The sequence below is a fragment of the Polyergus mexicanus genome, unplaced genomic scaffold (genome assembly GCF_030449975.1).
Source record: "Polyergus mexicanus isolate NDT 795.1 unplaced genomic scaffold, iyPolMexi1.0 SCAF_4, whole genome shotgun sequence".
NCBI lineage: Eukaryota > Metazoa > Arthropoda > Insecta > Hymenoptera > Formicidae > Polyergus > Polyergus mexicanus.
Genome location: NW_027223324.1, coordinates 6,590,889 through 6,613,465, shown reverse-complemented (window position 1 = coordinate 6,613,465; position 22,577 = coordinate 6,590,889). Strand labels below are relative to the sequence as shown.

Here is a 22,577-nt window from a genome sequence, read left to right as displayed (position 1 = left end):
TTCAGAAAAAGAATGGTAGAAGGTTGAAATTTGGTATAGTAAATTATGAAGTAAAGTAAGCCACTAAAATGAAAAAATAAAAACATATATTATGAAAACGATAATTTGCCAAGCTCGGAGGGGGGTTCATTTGCAGACCCATGTTTATAAGAAAAAAAAGTCTTATTTTGACCTCTAAAATACGCTCCTAAAGTTTAGTGCATCATTTCAGATACATTCTGTATATATTTTAAAGCAAGATTTCTGCTATTCAGGAATTATTTTTAAAATTTGTTTTGATTTCATACTTTCGAACAAATCACGAAAGCAAGTATTTTCGAAACTAATGACAAAGAATGTCTGTACTTACTTGACATATAGACACACACTAAGATAGACAGTCAATCGCTTAGAGAATAGGAGTTGTCCTTGCGCAAAGAAAGCTGAGAACTGATACCAGTTACTCGTTCATCAGACCTCTTATAGTCTTGTCTGGTTCAACTAATCTACGGAAGGGATTGTAAGACCTTTAAAATAGCACTCTGCTAATATTATTTTCTACCTATTATGTTTTATTCTCTCTCTCTCTCTCTCTCTCTCTCTCTCTCTCTCTCTCTCTCTCTCTCTCTCTCTCTCTCTCTCTCTCTCTCTCTCTCTCTCTCTCTCTCTCTCTCTCTCTCTCTCTCTTCCTATTAGCGCTTTCCATTGATTTAAGAGAAACAAATTTAATTATTACTTTAATTATTGAACCATTTTTTTCATATTATGCCAATTATATATTATAACAAATATTATTATCAACAATAAAATCAATAAAGTTAAGTGGAACGCGCCCCAAGCAGGCGGCTCACCGACGTACGTCCGGCTTAAAATCGGCGTTGATTTGATCAGACTTTACTCGATAATAACTCCTTAATTAAGCGTTATAAAAAAAAAATTTTACAGGATTTTTCTGTTCAGTTTACTGTACTCTATCTGCTCACAAGCGTTGGCACAATCTTTACTGGGCACCCTGTATATGACAAATAGAAATGCAAATGCGCGTAAATAAAAGCTATGAGCAAATATATAATATTGTAGGAAGAGAGAGATATATGAAAATCATCTGGAATAATATCATACAGAAAATACATATACCAACATATCGCGCATGTATTGAGATTGCATCTGCATAACAAATGAGTTGGATGATATAGTACTTGAAATTATTTTATTATATAAGGTTAGCTGAAGTAGAGCGGAATGCTGCATGGACATCACGATATTATTCCACTAATTCTTCAAGAATTAAAATAATAAAATTATTTAAAAAAGAAGAAATAGTTACACGGGAAAAAGGTCCATTATAATCAGTCAAAATATCATGAATTATGTTTATTGTTTTAGTATGTATGTATATGTATATAATTTTCTATAATTTTTTTTTTAAATTTACAACATGTAAATTTTAAAAAATAAGATGTTACTTTTATATCTACAAATAAAAAGCTGAATCTGATGAAAAATCGCGATTACTTTCTACCGTAAATTCTATTTCGAAAAAGATTTATCTACATTTGAACTCTGTATAGTTATTTATAATTGCGAGACATTGCAATATATCTAAAATCGTAGATATATAAAGGCGTTCGTCCGATTGAACAATGAGTTCTATCTGTACGATTTCTCGTGGAATTAAGGAAATGTCAATTATATAAAACTGTAAAAAGAGTCGTCACATTTTCTATCTATCGTCTGTTTATATAAGATTATTAAATAGATTTTATTTATTAAATGTTTTTACACATTCGAAAGTATCAAAAAAGTATATAATTGTGTTTGACAAAAGATGTTTTTAGAAAATATTTGTATTATATTATCAAGTTTTCATTTTTTTATACAAATGAGGAAAAGAGCGGGCCATATATGATATTGTATAACTTCACTTAATTGTATTAAAGGCTGCATTCGAGGAGACGCTATTAACGCTATAAACGCAAACGCTACAAACTTTGTTCGGGGAGCCAATAGCACGATAGCGATAGTAAGCTCCTCAAACGCAGCCGAATAAAATTCGCAACATGGCCGATGTTGGTGCAAATATAAAGCAATAAATGTTTTCGTTCTTGTTTTCGTTTTTTTGGGGGGGTTATGCCTGCGCAATCAAGTGTTCGAGCATGTTCGAGGAGAGAATAAGCGCCAATCAGTGCTAAGTGCTAATAGCATCTCGTGCCTCACCTCGAGAATAATAGCTCGAATAATGACGTCACGCCGCTTTTTAGAATGACGTCATCATCGATTTCATAACGCCAAAAAGCGTCTCCTCGAACGATCTCCGACGATAATTTGCGCCAATAGCGTGCTTCCCGAATGCAGCCTAAATATCTCGAAGAAAGTATTAACTGTTTTTGTTGTCAAATATATAATAGATAAAAAGCATTTGGTCGATACAAACTTATTATGGTTTGTTATAATTTTTTTCCACAGAAAGAAACAACGTGCTTATTTAAATTTATTCCTCAGAATGGACGTATCCCATATTTTTTATATCAGTGAGTGCAACTTATATATTTAATTAAATATTCGTATCAAGATTTTACGTGTCAAATAATTTATATTTCAATTATAACCAATATGCTGCTTTTTAGTCATGCTGATACTTGTAGAATCCGATTGTGGCCGGATTCACAAAGTCCCGATTAATGAGGTAAGTTTTAATTCATTCTTATTCAAAAATTTTAATAACATCAGATTTGAACAGTTTTAATTTCTCCTCTCTGAAACATCTAAATATTATTAATAACCTATCATTATGTCGCCAATATTGATCGATTATAAATTTACGATTATTAATTATTATTTTATTTTTGAATTAGAAATTAACAAATATTTTCATCATCACAAGATGTATAAAATAAATTTGTAAATATTTATGTAGAGCTCTATCTTTTCAGTTTTTGGAACACAAATATAATGAACTATTTACAGCCATTCGTGGCAATTTTTAACTATAAGTTTAGCACATTTATGTTTATTTGCGATTTACATTTACCGGCGCACGTATAGTGTAAATTTTCTTTAATTTAACAAACATTCACACACACACACACACACACACAAACGCGCGCGCGCGCGCGCGTAAATCTTAATTATCATATAAAAAAACTTTACTAAAAGAATATTTTTTATCTTATTTTTTATCTTGTATTATATTATAAATATATGATAAACAATTACAGAATCGAGTAGACATGCGTCATACTGAAAGTGGAAATTGTCGTAGCGCTTTATCTAATGCTCAGAAAAAGACCGTTGAAAACGCAAGCAACATCGCGCAGAAAGCGGCGCAAGAAGCAAAAGCCGCGTCTGAAGCACAGAATATCGCTGGTCAACAAGCAGCGCGTCAAGTACTCAAAAATGTTTTCTTGCCTTTTATTTATATAATACATATTTTTTGAAAAAAATTTATTAATAGCAGAATTTACACATATGTACATACACATGCGCACACACACATACATATATATGTGCATACATAGTAATAAAAAAGTTCCTCTCTCTCTCCAATATTCTGACATATAATTATCTGTGTCAGATTAGGATCTGTGCGCATGTTATTGCTAATGGAATGTGTCGCGTAAAACTGTAGAATTAGCAGCACGAGAATGATTTGCCTCGTTAACTGTCTTTGTATATATTTGCATGTTAAGATTAATATTTTGTTCAGCAAATATGCCATCGTATACTTATAGGTAAAGACGCAACTGGCGGAGAAGGCGGTTCAAGCTGCTAAAGCCGCTGAAGCGGCCTTATCAGGTAAAGAGGCGATGGTCGAACAGCTGCTAGAAGAAATAAAGGAAGCACAATCGGTGGTTCAGGAAGAAACGTCTTCTTTGCAACAAGCGCAAGCTAACGTCAATGCTGCGATCCAGGCAGCGCGGCAGTCACAAGATCAGGTACATTAATAACCGAGGTGAAGTCACAAGTTGACTGATAATAACAAGACGAATGTGTCCCGAATATGTAAATTGCAATCTAAAAAGATATTTCACGTTTTATTTTGAATTATTTAGATCAAAATTTAACAAGACTTGATTTATGACGGTTCGTCTTTGAATATTTTTTATATTTTTATTTAAATATTGACTCTATTGATCTTTTTTATAATTTGTTTTATTTTTTCTATACTCTTTCGTATGTCTTACATATCTTTATATCCTTGTCGAAGATTTCAAGAAAAACTGAAAACTACTTCTAACACTTTATCAAAATATGGAAAGAAATGGTAGTTCTTTTCTCCAATGTTACAGATTATTTTATTTATTTATTTATGTATGTATTTATGTATAATTATATATATATATATATATATATATATATATATATATATATATACATACATATTGTATATAGAAATGAAACCGCTTATTGACAATTTAAAAAAAGCTGGCCTTGAGTTTGTTAAATGTGCAAAAAGATGAAAATTGTTCTGAAAATTTCTCTTTTTCTTTATGTTATACAGTTTATAAATGCTATGCGTTATATTTTGAAACTACAGTTGAAGACATTGACGAATGCAGTGCGTACAGCCAAATCAAACGCGGCAAATGCTCAGGCGGCTGCGAGCGGAGTGCAAAGATCGCTACGAGAGAAAGAAGAACTACTAGAAGCGGCCAGAAGACGAGTGGATGAATTGTCAAATCAATTACGAAGTGCTCGGCAGGATCTCGCGAACACGAGTCGTGCAGCGGCCAAAGCTAACGCTTCTGCGCACGAAGCGAAAGTGAACGCTAGAAACAAAAGGAGATTGGCGAATCTTAGGAGATTGCGGATGACACACTCAACTGCGATGCGAGCTACTTCTTGAGATAAGACATGCAGGAAGACTTATCAAATTAATATGATCACGATTAATACTAATAAGATCATGCTTACACTTTAACAATTTTGAACGACTTTTTTTTTACAAATATACAGATTTCACGTTTATACATATCCTTTATAATAAATGATTGAGGAAGAAATGCAGATCGTATAGTTTTAGGAGATTGCACGTGTACACTAACTTGACAAATCATGTTTGATAACCTGTACATGAGTATACAATAAATGAAAAGGATACCACATATTAACAAAGTGTAAGCTAATTACTAACTTTTATGTAAATTTATATAGTTAAAAGATATTGCATTGTTTATTATAAAACAAAAATTATTTTACGTATACGCGTATAAATAGTTCTGTTTAGTTCTTATCGCTTATCTAATTGTACATATGTAAAAAAGAAACTGCAAGAAATCGCAAGCGAGTAAATATATATTCTCAAAATTTCCAAGTATTGGAAACAATTCACAGAAAATTATTTTTTTATTTAATTTAATTTTATTGTACAGTCTTAATTGAAATGTTTACTGACTGGGGATAAAATTATGTAATTCTTATTTATTGTCGCAATATTATTTGCGAGCTAGTCCAGCATTATGTAGTATGCTGTAGATTTTTTCTCTGGAAATTTTGTCTGTTTCTCGATCAATTACCTGTAAAAGCATGTAAATATTATAGAAAGCTACGAGAACTTTATTTACCATTTAATTTAGATTTATTAAAAAATCAGACAATTAGAGCATGTAAAGAGAGTAATTTTGTTTTTTATTTAATATTATATAATAAAAGGTAAAGAATAATTCAATAAAATGTATAATAAAGTAAGTTTTTTATAGTTCTGGAGAGAATTGTGTAATATATATAAAGTTTCTTAAATTATATATTTTATTTTTGTTTATTTATTTATCATAATATTATAGTATATATAATACTATAACATTAATGCACACAAATTCTTGTACACAGGCACGCACGTACACATACAATACGTGCATACATCCGCGCACATAGTTCATATAGTTTTTTCATATTATTAAATAATTGAATATTATAAATAGTATCAATATCACTACGAAATGCTGACGAAATTCATATGTAACATTAAAAATTTAACATTTGAAGTAATTGTATCTCGAAAGTTTTTAATCTAATGAAATAAACAAATAGCTTCAAATGATTGAAAATAAATACTCGTTAAATTTTACCTGACAGGATAAATAATGAAAATATTGTACCTGCATTTCTTTATCGATAAACCAGGATTCCTTGGCGAGACCAGTAGCAACGTTCGGTTTTTTATAAAAATCATTTCGTAATTGACTGGGCAAACTGTCTTCCATTGCAGAATTAATTAAGACAGCTGGATGGGTTAGCACTGTATCTTGTATCGCACTTTCAGGCGATACAAAAAAGATCGGCGTAGCCACGCAAGTTGACATTAAACTGAACAGGATAATAACATTCATACTGATAGTCGGCATTTTTTCCTGACACTTTTCTGTAAAATTAGAATGTTTTTACTTAAAAGAATATACAATCTGAGTAATAATGATTATTATTGAAATAAATATCTCTGTTAAAATACGGCTCGATTTCTTTATCACACATTGACAATGTAGGCTTTCTTTGCATTATAGATTATAGTATTGGACAAATAAAATATAAGCTTTGACAAAATGTATCGTTATATGTAACATTATATGTCATAATAAAAATAAAAATTGTAATGGTTTTCATTCTCAACGCTTTTAATTTGCTGCGTTATTGTACTTTAATTTAATCTGAACACTGTCCTCATGCAAGAATTGCATGTTTTTTTCATGTGCTACAGAATCTATAAACTGATTTTCACGCATTTTAAAGCAGTGCCATTTTAATGTTTTAAGATATTATACTGCAAATATTACTTATATAAATATAAAATTTATTGATTTAATTATAAGTAATTCAATTATAACATTATTTGTAACACATATTTTTCACACATATTGCACCACAAGCACTATGAATGTAAAAGTCGTCAGATTTTATAACGTTTTAAATATACAATTCACCTTTCAAACGTTATAGAAATTTATAATATTTTGCAACAATGGCGCTTTTATTTCGTGCTATCTAACTGAGTTCAAAATCCGTGGCAGCAAAGCTTATATACATCGTCGTCGACCAGGCTTCTTGGAGTACAAGTTCAAATTAAATGCGATATCTCTTGATCATTCACTAGCACAGAGACTTGTATCGACTGCTTTTTTCATGTTTACCTTCAAACAAGGTCATTATTCTTTCGTTGAACTGAGTCAAGGACGACTATCTTTTCAATCGCTATTTTAATCAAATATCGAGCAAGTATAGTATTTATATTATAGCATTCATCAATTTATAGATATATAGTATATTTATACCAATTTTTATTTATAAATTTACATTATAATGTAAAATTCAATGCATTAAATATTAATTTTTATTTGATTATTGAATAAATTTTAAATATTGAAGCGATATCACAAATAATTTAAAAGAAATATAGAAAAAAAGAATTTTATATATCTCGTAAAATTTATCGTATTTAAAATCATATTGATTTTGCTATTTTTCATCAACATTAGATGTTCGTGCTTTTATTGCTTGTATTACCAGCATAACAATTTTCTTAATTGAAATAAATTTTATAATTGAAATAGAGAAATAAGAGAATGGAACTTGTATTATTGAGGTCAATGTTATGACCTTACAAGTAACAGAGCAGTTACCCTTGTCGATTTCAACGCAAACAAGTTTTAGAAAATCATTCAATATTTACTTCCTATTACAGGTTAAAATAAGTCCATTGAATTTGAAACAAGAGAAAAATAAATATTTTTTTTATCAAAGAATATAGTCAAATATAGCTTATATTCAATATCCAATAACTTAATTATTACTAAATGTAGACTTATTTTTATCAAGATTAGCAAGATGAGCAAAATTAGCAAAACTATTTACAAAACGTAATTTTTTATCGTTTTTGAAACATTTCACAGGCACTCTGTTCAATCTCTTTTTTCTCTTTCTTCTTAACAAAAGATACTTGTCGTAAAATTATTGTTAAAGCTGTGACGCAAATTAAAATTTGCTAATATTCTCAATTCCATAATAATATTAGTAGATTGAAAAGATGGTTTTCTTATAAACTAAAATTACGACATAAATTCTTGCAAGTGCAAGAGCTTTGCTAGCAATCGGTATGGATTGGTGAACTTGCACATGATCAACGTGCTTAATGAATAAGGTCATTAAATGTTAAACAATGATAACAAAAATCATATCTTTTCATATAACAGGATAAAGGGCATGCTATATTTATTATACGCTTTAACATGACCCTTTAATGTACACACAATCGTACTTTGAAATATTTTTTTGAAATTATTGATATTATCTTTTTTTTTGTCTATTTTTTTTTAGTTAGATTTTAATGATTGTAATAATGATAATGAGTAAATTGATATGATACGCTTGTGGTAATATGAATAACAAATAAGATTGTAAATCTTATCAACATCATGCAACATTATTTAAATTATATTATGACAAAATAATAAAAATAAATTTTATTAAATTAGCCTTTAGTCTCATATTTTTTATTTAGACAATATAAGAAATTTTAATAAAAAGATATTTCTCTCGTTGCAACTAGCACTCCGTACACTTTCGTATTAATAAATATTTGAAGAGACATAAAATAGAAGAGACAAAATCAAAAATATGACGAATATCACGTGTACCAGGAAGCAAAATTTTTGAACATTTTTATTAGCTAAAATTCTACTATGTACAAAAGAATATAAATTAATAAAATTATTCCATTCAATACTGTCGCACACAAGTAAATCTATCATAAGCTTGCGTAATATTCATTACAAAATTCTTCCAATTATATGCTATTTATTGTCATATGTATGCTACATTGACTTTTTTGAAAAAATTGCTGTAATCAATGCAATTTTATAATAATTTATATTACTTTTCAGTAAAATAGGCAAAATCAGCATTTTACAAAAACCTGCTTTCCATTCTTCAACTTTTTAGCACGAGATGCTAGTAGTTAATTTAATATAAATTATTCATAATATATTTTACAAATCTGCTATCCAGGAAATATCTAATGATAAATTAGCGCTCAGGATCAAAATTATATACAAAGTACACATAGAATGTTTTCTTTTTTTTACCAAGTTCATTGACTGAACCGTACAATATTGAAAAATAGGTTTGGAAAAAAATTATTAATCGCAAAGAGTAATGAAGAAAATATTAAAATCAGCAATTGACAAAAATAGACTTGTCCGTACAACCGCCCAAACAACATAAACTATAAAAAACAACTATAAAAATTAAAGAGAAAGAAAAAATTTAGAGAATACTCTTATAGAATTATCTTTTTGACTAACCTCTCATGTACATATTTACTATTTATAAGTTTGAGACAGAAAGACAAAATCATAATATTATACGTGACGCAAAACAAATAAATTTGAAAAAAAAATAATTTTGTGCAAAAAGAGTTTCTAATGTTTTGTCATCACTTTTTGACAATGAGAATGTCTATGCGACTATTACTCGTTACTCTTAAGTGACGGCTGCCTTGTACCAAAACTGGGCTCCAAGGGTACCAAGTAAGTAACCTTTTCGCTAGCATTGATATTATCCTGTTTGAAATCAGATGTATTCTTCCTAGTGGGTCTTCGAGGTCGCTGTACGACCTCTTCATACGTAACATATTCCGGCCTGGCTACTGGCCGTTGTTTCTTCAAATAGTACATGGCAGAGACATTTTCCGGCACGTAGCTTTGCTGTGTCGATTTAACTGTTTGAGGTATTGGAGTAACACTATAACCGGCATTAATAAAGGCGGACAATTCTTCTTGATTCAGCGGCTGTTGATCCTTAAATGAAGGTGTACGTACAACTTGAGGATTGTTTAATTGTTCATGATCGATAATCTCTTCGATGGTAAGAGATTTAACGGGTGACTTTTTCAAGAGACCCGACTGAGAAATGTAGATAGAGGATTGAGTCGGTGCAACCTTCAGCTTGTGCACTTGCCGAGGTTGATTGATAACAGGTTGGACGTAAACTTGTTCTTCAACGTTAGAATCGCCGTTGGTGGATGTAGTAGTAGATTCTGGCTTAGTCACTGATCTAGGAGCATAAGTGGAGCCGGAAACCTGATACTTGTTTACGTCATCATTGGTAAAATAATTATTGGGTGATGGAAGTTTGGGAGTATTAGGTAGAAGGTATTGAACGACTGGCGTGCCATCGGGATCTATTTTCTTAGCCTCGGCTTGGGCTTTGGCAACCGCCAGAATCTCGCTGTTAGCTTTGGCGCGCGATTGTTGATAAACTTTATACAAAGCCTCGGCCTGAGCCTGTGCCAGCGCCTGCGCTTGAGCCTGAGCACGCAATTGATTTCTCTCAAAATTTAAAGCATCATGATGGGCCTTCTCCTGGGCTCTCACATGGGCCTGTTGCTGAGCTTCGACTTGACGTATGGCATCGGCGTGAGCCTTATATTCAGCATCTGTTTGAAGTCTTCTGGCTTCAGCGGCTTCGGCAGCCGCCTGTGCCTTCAATTTGGCTCTATAAGCGGCTTCTGGATCCTTTGGATGCAGCCGACCCTCGATATGAGCTTGTCCAGCCTCACTGACATGATCTCCTTGTTGAATTTGCTCCAAAGCGGTTTGCTGTTTGTACCTCTCGTGGTCGATCCTGATCTGCTCTAGAGCGGCGTCGTGATGTTTTTGATACGACGCCTGGGCGATCTTCTGAAAAGCTAAGGCCTGCGCCTCGGCGTGGGCCTGAGCCCTGGCATTCGCCTCAGCTTCGTCTTGAACTTGCGCTTGATGAGCTTTCAGCTGAGCACCGTTATCCACATAATCGTATTGCGGAGACGGTCTGAAAGGTCGATCTTGAACGCCCTTTGCTGCGTAATTTACCGCTTGCGCTGTTTGGTACTGAAGCTGAACTGGTTGTTCGATCGATTGATATGTCGCTGCAACTCGCTGCTGTGGTGGATAACGAGGGGGCGGACTAGTCTCAATATGGTATTGCTCGGGTAATTGAGATGCCGATGCTACCGACGTCGATTTAATATATCCTTGTTGCAAATAGTCGCTTTTAGGTTGCGCCGGAATCAAATTAAACTCCTGAGCCTGATTGGCGGATACCAATTGCAGCAACTCCTGCTCAAAAGTACCCAATTTCGGTGAGGTGTAAGACTCTACTTGATATGTGGATGCTCCGGACGGACTGCGCGCCTGCTGCAATGCCGCAGCACGATTCTGCGCATCGACGTGTGCCTGAGTTTGCGCTACGGCTTCGACTTGAGCCAATGCTTGAGAATGCAACTGAGCTCTCGGTCTGGGAGGAACCACGGCAGGCTTACGGTAATTGTAATATGCCTGTTGCAGCGCCTGCTGCTGTTTGGCATAAGCTGGAAGAGGTCTGCGCTGAGCCACATTATTTGAGCTTGTGTACGGCTGCGGTTCACTTCCGGTAAATTGTCGCAAAACAGCTAAATATTCGGGCGACAGCTGAAATTTACAAAGCTTTTTTATTTTGGTGGAACGTTTATGTAAAATAATAATACGAATGGTATATAAGCTTTCAATTAGTGATGTAAAGTCAGCAGGTAGCCACGCACAAGTTATGAAGTAATATTGAATAGACAAATTATATTATACAAAATTTAAAATTAAGCAGAATTAAGCAGAATATAGATAAACAAGATAGATATTTTATGTAACATAGCCGTCATTTAACATAGCAATCATCATTTTGATTGGATTTTCCTAAATATTGTAATTTTAACTAAAGATAAGTAAGAGTTGCAAATAAATCAAAAGTGACACAAACCCAAGAAAACAGCAATCAGAGATAAGTACTGTCGTTTGGTTGAATCTGATTCTATTGAACTTGATTTTACAAACAGACGGCAAGCGAGTCATCGAAGGTTATCGCTCCGTGAAAGAATATTTGCTTGCATATTGGTGCAACAGATGAACCAATAATCCATAAAAAAGTTATGGTCACGAAAGTAAACTGTAACGCCTCGACTCATAACGCTTTGCTAACGCAAGGCCACGGTAAAGATATTAATCGTTCGCGGCTTGATGAAATTGGAAATCTACACTCTATATAGGCTATAAGTGGGTGTGGCTGTACCAGTACTGTCAGGTCAAAGCGATTAGAAGGCGTGTAAACTTGCCGAGTTATGCAAGCGAGCGATTGCATTCGAGTGTACGGCATTGCCAAGCGATCACGAGCGAGCGCGTAGGAAGTATTTAAAGATATATGTCTTTTAAATCGTAATATAACAGAATATTATCTCTATATATGAAAATCTACGAATGTATTAATTTAACATTGTTTACCAAATTGATATAATGCACAATGTATCGACATTTCGCGGACTATTTATTATATCGACATTTATTCATGTTTTGCGTTGTCTAACACACCTTGAAGTATCTTAGTATATAGTATATAGACAAAGAGATTTTAAATATTGTTAGAAGTTAGAATAATAAACAAAAATGTATTTCATAAATCTAAAGAAAGATACTTCAAGGTGTATTAGATAACGCAAAACATGAATAAATGTCGATATAATAAACAGTCCGAAATGTCGATATATTATCCATTACATCAATTTAGTAAACAATGGCTGCGTTCAGCAGAAAAAGCAGCTTTGCACAACTGTTGTAAAATTCTTTAATATGATTGGTGCAAAAAAAAACAAATAATTGTTTAAAAAAATACATTGTAAATAATTTTCTTAAAAATAATTATTTTTTTATATTAATTGATTTGTCTCATTATTCTGTATATAAAAGTGTTGCAGTAAGATTATTGAAAACTAACTATTTTACGAAATATTTTATTTTTTATATCAAAATATGTCAGATTAAAATATAAAATAGCTCAAAAAGTATTTAATGAAAAAATACTTTATTATAGCGTTTTGGAAAGCTCTTGAGGAAAGCTATAAGAATATGTAATGAAAAATAGGAGGTTCCATTTAAAAAATTCAAAATGATTTTTATATGACCTTGACGGTGCTATTCAAGGTCATACTAATATTATTATATAATGCGCCACTTAGAGCTCTACAACCTTTGCATGAAACATTTTTCACGAAAATGCATTATTTCCTCGAAAAACTGCTGATACGGGCGCTTTGTTACACCCTGTATACAGGGTGTCCCAGATCATTTGGAACAATATTCGTGTGCAGATAGAGCAGAACAAACTGAGTCGAAAAGTCATGTTTCATTTTTTTTTATAATGTTTAATAAAGGAGTTATTATTGAGCAAAGTCTGGTCAATTAGCGCCAATCTTTAGCCAGGCGCACGTCGGTGAGCCGCGCGCCGTGAAGTGTGCACTGCCGCAACTATTAAGCGCGCGGCTCACCGAAAGAAGATTGGCGCTGATTGGCCAGACTTTACTCAATAATAACTCCTTTATTAAGCGTTATAAAAAAAAAATGATACAAGACTTTTCGACTCAGTTTGGTCCGCTCTATCTGCACACAAGTATTGTCCCAAATGATCTGGGACACCCTGTATATATATATATATATATATATTGAAAAAATTGGTAAACGATTGAATAGACATTTTATCGAAACTGGTAAATGCTATCATCTAGTGTATATTTTTATAAAAAAGTAATATTGCGTGCTATAAAGTATATATATTCTTTTGTTATATCTTTATCCAATATTCCAAAATATTACTCTTACTCGATAAACTTTAAATGTATATTAGATTTTTCTGAAATATATATCTCCACTCTATTTATTTTCATTCTTAATTTCAAATGCATTGCAAAATGTTTGTAAGTATAACATAAATCGGTAATATAATTGTTTTAATATATATTTCAAGTTTATATGAGCTTAATTTCTTCTGAGAAAAGATCACACAAAGAGTTTGATACGGAATAGAGAGGTGTTTGACGTTTTATGAGTCTTGTAGCATGGAATGTACAATCTCTCGCTACTTTCAAAGTACACTGGTGAAATGGAAATCCTCGTAGAAGTAGCGAAAGTAAGTCGAGCCATGACTACTATCGCACATTGCGTCAGAACGCCTAGATCTTGAAGGCGGATCTAGGCGTTCTACTCTGTGCGCTGGCATTCGTTTCAGGTACCATAGAAAAATAATCCGTTCATGGCTAGTTAGTCAACACGTTAATGGATAATAAGCGATCAATAGTCATGGTTGACCGACAATAATGACGCTGAATTACTCGATGAAATGTCTGATGCTGAACATTCAACGGAGAGAGATTAGAGGTCAAAATTTAACGGATATAGTATCATTTTATTTCATACCTGTTTAGAATCATCACCATGCCGAATAACAAATTCGCTGGATGAAGATTCGTAAATGGCGCTATCAGAAACTGGTGATCTTTTAACAGGATCTTTGATGTCGATCTCTAGCAAGACAATGTCATCGATGTTGGCTGATGACGATACCGTCTTCTTAGCGACATCAGCGACGGTTTCTTCACCAACGGAGACCGTCAAGAGACCTGTCCATTTTAAATATCATAACGTATAAAAAGAGTGAAAAATAGGATAAAGGGGAAAAGGGAACAAGCAGTGGCGGAATATATAAAAGCGTCTTTTTTTATTTTAAAAATATCTTATTTAATTTAAAAAATTACTTTATTCAAATTAATTTTTTTTTCTCTTTAACACAAATGTGTTTTGTACCAAAAAATATATATTCTTTATTGACATTTCTCGTTTGCGCGTAATATGTATAGAGCGCGATTATTCCATATTTATTAAAAATTCTCCCATCGTTTATTGCATAAGAGATGTCGAATTCTATTCAAATATTATTTTGGGATTTGAATATGGTCGTTGAATAATTGAATGTGGAAATGACTTTTATATCGTTCTGCTTGACTGCGAATGCTCAGAATAGAGCTGAGAAAGCAATGCGGAGAGAGAGAGAGAGAGAGAGAGAGAGAGAGAGAGAGAGAAAGAGAAAGTTACAATCGAACGTGCACTCAAGAAACTCTTCCCATGGATTTTACTTTCAAGCGCCGAAAGAAATAAAGATCAATATGCTAAATTTATAAACGGTTTGATTGCAAATTGAAACGCATTATATTTAGCATATTATGTGTGTATACCTTTTGGTTTGTAACGCTTTCTTCGTTGTCTGACAATAAAAATCATGAGAAATGACTGATGATAACAGGTTTGCCAGATTTTAAGCTCGATACACATCGTTATTTCGTGTACACATACTGAATTTATAAGCTTGTAATAAAACAACAAGCAATCTGAAAATTTCTCTCCCAATCTTCCTGTACAAGAACGATCTTAAATTGAAATTATGTAAATCACTAGCGCAAAAATAAATGTTTGCTTACAAATGCGTAAAATTTATAAAGGGTTAAGTAAGGGATCAAATAATAAAAGTGTTTTCCATGTTTAGTCTAAACAAACTTTTCTAATTATTTTAATTGATAAACGTATTTCAAAATTCATTGCGTTACAGTAAGATTATCAATATGTACTTCTCCCTTAATCCGTTCGATTTTGATTTAAAAGTAAAAGATCATAAAAGTTTTTTTGAAATATAATGAAATTTGAATTATTTTTTTATCTTCAATGCCGATTCAAGATCTTTATTAAAACCTATGCAAATTTTTGATTAATTTATCAGAAAATTTAATACTTAATTAAAAAGACGTTTAATTTGTGACGTAAAAGAATACAAAGTTTCAACCAATATAATATAAAATAATATAAAATTTTTATTATAAAAAGGGAGACCAACATTTTTCAGATTTTATTATAAAAAAATGTAATAATATAATTAGAGAGAAGAACATCTCTTGCGTCCGTATCGCTCTTATTCTCTCGTAATTACTATGTTTGGACGCGATCGTGCAGATCCTTTTGAAATTACTTAACAGAGGAAAGTGTGCATGCAGAGTCCGGTCAGCTTTCCTTCCTTTGTTAGTTTATGAGATTCCGCGGATGTGAGTAATTTTTCCTGCGTTGAGTAATACTACGTACGCGTCCTTAGGTGGAAGGTGCGGTTAAGTAATATCCGTCATTCCGCGAGCGCGCGCCCGCGCGATTAACAAATCTTACCTAATTAACGCTTCGTGGAGTATGCATCTCTGCTGCGAAAATGTTTATTATAGTCATTGCGGTTTGCAACTTATTCAATATAAAAAATACCCTATTTTTCCGTATATATATATATTGTTTATTATTTTTATTATATCCTGTAACCAAATTTTTTAAAAATTAGAATATAATATGTATATGTACAATGTGCGTACTTGTATAAAGGTTTTTTGTGAGATCTTTTATCTAATGTTACTCGGGGTATTATTATTACTCTACCATTTCTATTTATATGCTATTATTGTGCTCTCTCAAATAAATTGTTAGATATCTATTTATTATACCAATAAAATTAATGTGTATACGTTATATATATATATATATATATATATATATATGTTTTTGATAATTATAAATTATAATAACTTTTATAATATTATATTATATTATAATAAATTATATAATTTTTAAAAACTTGTGGAAATAAATAACAAGACGATATTGTCTTACTGTGTTTTAAATTAAATGAACGAGATTACTTTTAATGAGAATTGAAATATAAAAATGTGTTCAATATCAAAAATCAACAAATTCTACATTAATTTCTCTAATAATTTATATAAATCATAGATTTTTATATTATTATTGCTGTTATATCTTTTAAATAAGAATATTATATTAGTATTGCTATTATATCTTTTAAATATGTTAAATCTGTTACAAAAACATTTTTTTAGCTTTATAATCAACAAACTGTGACATAGCTCTAATCAGATCTCTTGTTACATCGTAAGATTGATACATAAGAATGTGTTGAGAAAAAAAAAAGATATTTTCTAATTAACAAACTCTCTCTCTCTCTCTCTCTCTCTCTCTCTCTCTCGATTGTGCTCCCACATAAAAATATTAATTATTTGACCTCCTTTGCGTTTCAAACTATTATATTTGCCTAACATCGGAAGTGAAGTCTAAAGTTCTCATTATGCACACGAGAAGAATATATAAAGCAATCTACAAAGTTAGAACTTTCTGTGTCTTTTTTTTTCTTTTCTTATTTTTCTCTCTTGATTACTCTCTTTTGCTCTTCTTTCCTCTCTTTCTCTTTATTCATAATTTATATATTCCATTGTATTTAAATAATAATTGTATCTAAGAATAATGATTATTACCAATATTTATTTCTCGATTATTTTACTTCAATATTTTTATGCACGAAATAATAAAAGGAATCAATTGGTGTAAAAAAACACATAATTGTGTTTAAGAAAAAATATGTAACTGCTCGTTCAAATTCAAATTTTTTCTAAAAACAACAGTGTTTTTTTTTACACCGATTGATTCCTCTCATTATTTTGTGCATAAAAGTATAGGTAAGAAAAATGAATATTTTACAAGTTATTTTACAATTTATGTAAAATTATATCAAATTAAAGTATAAAATATCTTGTAAAGTATTCAATTTTTAGCTATTTTATTCTTATAACTTTTTACGCCTAATATTGCGAGGAATCGATTTATATAAAAAAATTAGGGTGGTTCTGTTTAAGAAAACTAATTTGACCTTTAAATCTGTAAAAACATCTCCAATTATAAAAAAAGTTGATGTATTATGTAATAACCCCCTTCATACCATGCAACTTTTGTTTGAACAATTTTTTCATATAGCAAGTATTTTATGATTTATTTAAGATCGTCAAATTAGATGACTCACCCTGTATAATTATCATCAAACAAAAGCTTGATCAACATTACGCAAACACAAGCCGTCTTTCAAAACTATGACATTAAAGTCAATCTTATCGAGCTACGTCGAACGATTAAAAATGAAATTAGTAATGCAATTGAAACAATGCGAGATCTCTCATATCTCATCAACCTTTTATTCTCGGATAATCTTTTCTATACAATTGAATCGAGATTTCTCAAGATCGTATAATATTTTGGTTTTATTATGGTAAGAAAAATTCTAGATAAAATTCCTTTGCAAATTAATATTTTAAAATAGCATTCACTCTTTTTAATCTTGTTTGCAAATAGATGACTAGGGAAAAAGTTTTAATAAAATTATGATTTTACAATAGATATTATAAAGTAATATCTAATAAGATTCGAGATATCACACACACGGTAAGGGGAAGGAGAGGTGGGGTAGAAGTGTGAGAAATATATTATACATTATATTTATCAAATATAATGTATAATCATCAAATTTTCATTTCTTGTCTATATATTAGGTGTACAACTTTGCTTCCGCCGTTTTCCTATAGATGGCTTTAGCGGTAAGTTGTGGTCGAAATAAATAGATCATAGACGTCATGCAATAAACTTGGGCATCTGTCAACATAACCTCATAGAAACATTAGTCGATTTGTGTCTGCATCATAAAGTTATTCTCGATTGAAAATGTCAGTTTACGAGCCAAATTCTCGTCATTTGCGGGAGGTTTTAATTTTCTGCTTCAATATAAAGAAATCTGCGGCTGAGGCTCATCGAATGCTCTCAAATACTTATGGTGAAGCCGCTATTAGTGAAAGAACGTATCGCGAGTGGTTTCAACGCTTCAAGAACGGTGATTTTCACGTCGAAGACCGGCATAGCGGTGGAAGAGAGAAGGTTTTCGAAGATGCAGAATTGGAAGCATTACTTAATGAAGACTCGAGTCAAAGTCAAAAAGAATTGGCACGATTATTGGGAGTGACTTAACAAGCAATTTCAAAACGCCTCAAAGACATGGGAATGATTCAGAAGCAAATTTCGGAAAAAAAACGGCGGAAGCTAAGTTGTACACCTAATATATTCTCCATTTCTACTCACAATTTCGTATTATTCGAAATGTTTAAATGTATCAATAATAGCCTTTATTGATTCACAAAATAAAATATAAAAAAATTTTCAGACCTAATAAAAGTTTTATATTTTACTATAAGATTGTATTTCTCTCTCTAACTGTTTTATAAGATTGGATGAGAGAGAGAGAAAGAGAGAGAGAGAGAGAGAGAGAGAGAGAGAGAGAGAGAGAACAAAAACAAAAGCATGCTTAGAAATTAAAAATGTTGTAAAGGAGCCTTGATTGAAATATTCTAAAAAGATGGTATGCATTACAGCAGCATATATTGTCGTATATACTATTACTAACAGTTTTCACTTTCCGTTCTAGCTTTCGTTCTAGCTGCGCGTAGACTTCCGCCTTGAGTACGGGTTATCGTACCCATACTTGCTCGCTCGAATGATACATATATACATATATGTGGCAAATATACATCTATAATTTCAATATCTAGATGTTTACATGCATAAATCATCCTGACACAAAACAACGACGCGAAACAATAAATATATTTTCACGGTTAATAAAATTTACACTCATTTACGTATATGCGTACAGAGGTATCTTCCTTTCTATTACTTTCGGTTTGCAAGCTGCTTGCTATAGCCACAGTTTCGAACTGTGTATTGGTTAGAAAGGCGATACCAGTCGTTTGCACAGTACATTTGACGCGGATTTCTCAATCGACAGCGATATAAAACGTGAGATTTTTTATCTTGATCGCGCCATACGCATACCTGTGATCTATATCACAAATAATTTTGTTCTCAAAGTAAACAAATAATCTCTGTAAATAATGAGAACAATTGCATAATTACATAGGTATAAAAATTATATAAAGCAGTTAACAAGATTAATGTATTGAAAAAAGTATATATAGTATATATCTATCTTTGTTAGATTAAATAAAAAGTATATATAATATATATCTATCTTTGTTAGATTAAATATTAAATCATATTCCATTACTATCTGTCCTATGAAATATGTTTAGTAATATCTATCAATGTGTTTCTCATTGTTCAGATGAAGAGTGAGGTAAACTTTTTTATATGATGTGCATACAATATGTATACAGGGTGTAACAGAACGCCCGATCAGCAGTTTTTTGAGGGAACAGTGGATTTTCGTGAAAAATGTTTCATGCAAAAGTTGTAGAGCTCTAAGCGGCGCATTATATAATAATATTATGACCTTGAAGCACCGTCAAGATCATATAAAAATCACTTTAAATTTTTTAAATGGGACCCCTTATTTTTCATTACATATTCTTGTAGCTTATTTCTCATTACATATTCTTGCAGCTCGAGAGCTTTTCAAAACACTATAATAAAGTATTTTTTCATTAAGTACTTTTTGAGTTATTTTATATTTTAATCTGACATATTTTGATATAAAAAATTAAATATCCCGTAAAATATTTAGTTTTCGATAATCTTACCGTAATACTTTTATGTACAGAATAATGAGACAAATCAAAAATAATTGTTTTTAAGAAAATTATTTACAATGTATTTTTTTAAACAATTAGGTAAGAAAACAGTAAGAAAACTAAAATTAAATATTTCGAAAACTAAATATCTTACGAAATATTTTATTTTTTATATCAAAATATGTCAGATTAAAATATAAAATAACTCAAAAAGTACTTAATGAAAAAATACTTTATTATAGTGTTTTGGAAAGCTCTTGAGGTAAGCTACAAGAATATGTAACGAAAAATAGGGGATACCTTTTAAAAAATTCAAAGTGATTTTTATATGACCTTGACGGTGCTTCAAGGTCACAATATTATTATATAATGCGCCGCTTAGAGCTCTACAACTTTTGCATGAAGTATTTTTCACGAAAATGCGTTGTTTTCTCAAAAGACTGCTGATACGGGCGCTTTGTAACACCCTGTATATATATTTATATTTATATATTGTATATATTGTACGTATATAACTCCTAATAAGTTCCAAAAAAATTTAAATTATTAAAGATTTTATTTTTAAAAATACGACCTATATTGATAAAATCAAGAATGTATTAGCATGATACCAATCAAAGATGCGTATCATATGTACATGAGACGTGCAAGATAACGATATAACAGGCGATATTCTAAAAAAAACGCATTTCTTAATTTGATGCTTCGCGAAGCAAAAGATCATAAAAGATATACAGATTTGAGTTTTCGTATCAGCATAACGAGAAGGAAATTAGGCAAAGAGAGAGAGAGAGAGAAAGAGAAAGCTTCCGGTTTCTCGCACGATCATTACGTAGATTTCTTTCAAAGATGAGAAAATCCGATAACCATACATTATGAGAGTGATGTTTTGTAGTGGTGTTATGAAGAAACTACGAAAAAACTCATAAAAGAGAATGGAACTTCGTAGCAAAAAATATCGAGTAGAGATTGAAAGCTTACAGTATGCAGCTTCTATGTAAACATATGTGAAAAGAGCAACTTTCTAATTCATTTAATACATAAACATTGCCATCGGTGATATATTCACAGAAAAGAATGATGATGTGTATTTTTTAACGCAAACTTCTATATGTATATAAATATTGTAAAAAGTTTCATTGATTATTATAGAATAATTTCACTGTTTTTATAAATTATAAATTTTGCAATATTAAAATGTGATAAAACATAGATGCACCCCTAAATAAACTTTACCATATGAAGCATAGTACTAGCTTTACGCAAAGTATAATAAATCTAATACCGGAAGTACAATTGGAAGGTACAATTGTATTGACTTTCCAAGTCAATACAATTGGTGATTTATGACAGCTTATACATCCTTGCCTTTCATTATAGTTAATTAAAATGTTCATCTACAACTTTTGAAAACGAATTGACTTTCCTATCGAATAGGGAAGCGTCGATATCCACTTTCATAAATTTTTTTTGTATTAATGTATTATTTTCTTTTTTTATCTATAGATTTTTTGTATCAAGTAGAATACGCAAAGCATCAATTGTTAACATGGCTTTTAATACATTACAACTATGCTTATAATTAATTGATGTAATGGATAATCTTTGTTAGAGCTATAGCAAAGTTAGCAAATTCTAACAGTTTATATATTTTTATATACATCTCATTATATAAAATGTATAAAATATTTAAGAGAGAACTAAACACTCACACACATACGCGCGCGCGTAATATGCACATGTATGTGCTGTGTGTGTGTGTGTGTACATAAGCGATCTTATGTAAAATTTCTGTAAGAATGTTTATTCCTACTTAAATATTTATAACACACTAAGAATACACACACATATGCGTATATAGTTTTTATCAAACGATGTAAAAGTAAAAAGGGCGTAATTTTCTTGTCCTTTTAGTATATAAAAAAAAATATTTATATCGTGCAGTAGAAGAATCCAAAATTCATTTTTCCAAACTTTTCGCGAAAACTCCCATTTAATAGCAAAATCGGTTTCTTTTTTTTTTTTTTCCCCCACAAGATTCACATACGCGTTTTGTTAGGCTAAGAAGCACACTCGTGAAATATCGTCGCACGTACACTCCGTAACATATTGTCCATAGAGAGGATGAAAAAAAAAACAATGAAAACAATGAGTCGTAAGCACTTTTACAGAGAAATAGTCTGTGAAAAAAAATTTGTTCTTTTTCTGTTAAAACATAATGTATCGCACTCACCTGTAAAAATAAGCAGCCACATAGCGAAAGCAAAGTGACGGAGCGCTGTGCGAATGTTGAGTAAATGTGAATTTCTAGTGGCTTTATAGACCGAGG

At 31.3% G+C, this 22,577-nt stretch overlaps 3 protein-coding genes across 3 annotated transcripts; 1 reads left to right on the top strand and 2 right to left on the bottom strand.

The window, feature by feature from the left end:
• Window positions 1-1,540: 1,540 nt before the first annotated feature.
• Window positions 1,541-5,086, top strand: LOC138932442 (tropomyosin-1). Its single transcript, XM_070294305.1, has 6 exons — window positions 1,541-2,353; window positions 2,446-2,510; window positions 2,607-2,665; window positions 3,198-3,365; window positions 3,711-3,914; window positions 4,517-5,086. The coding sequence occupies exons 2-6, from the start codon at window positions 2,483-2,485 to the stop codon at window positions 4,823-4,825; spliced, it is 768 nt and encodes a 255-aa protein (XP_070150406.1). The 5' UTR covers window positions 1,541-2,353; window positions 2,446-2,482; the 3' UTR covers window positions 4,826-5,086.
• Window positions 5,087-5,414: 328 nt separating this feature from the next.
• LOC138932744 (uncharacterized) lies at window positions 5,415-7,102 on the bottom strand. The gene is made up of 3 exons (XM_070294868.1): window positions 6,897-7,102; window positions 6,078-6,340; window positions 5,415-5,495 (listed from the first exon to the last, which is right to left on the bottom strand). Exons 2-3 carry the CDS (start codon window positions 6,321-6,323, stop codon window positions 5,415-5,417), a joined length of 327 nt encoding a protein of 108 aa, XP_070150969.1. The 5' UTR covers window positions 6,324-6,340; window positions 6,897-7,102.
• A 2,190-nt stretch (window positions 7,103-9,292) lies between these two features.
• On the bottom strand, window positions 9,293-22,577 carry LOC138932840 (uncharacterized abhydrolase domain-containing protein DDB_G0269086). The gene is made up of 3 exons (XM_070295031.1): window positions 22,482-22,577; window positions 14,223-14,425; window positions 9,293-11,417 (listed from the first exon to the last, which is right to left on the bottom strand). The coding sequence occupies exons 1-3, from the start codon at window positions 22,501-22,503 to the stop codon at window positions 9,438-9,440; spliced, it is 2,205 nt and encodes a 734-aa protein (XP_070151132.1). The 5' UTR covers window positions 22,504-22,577; the 3' UTR covers window positions 9,293-9,437.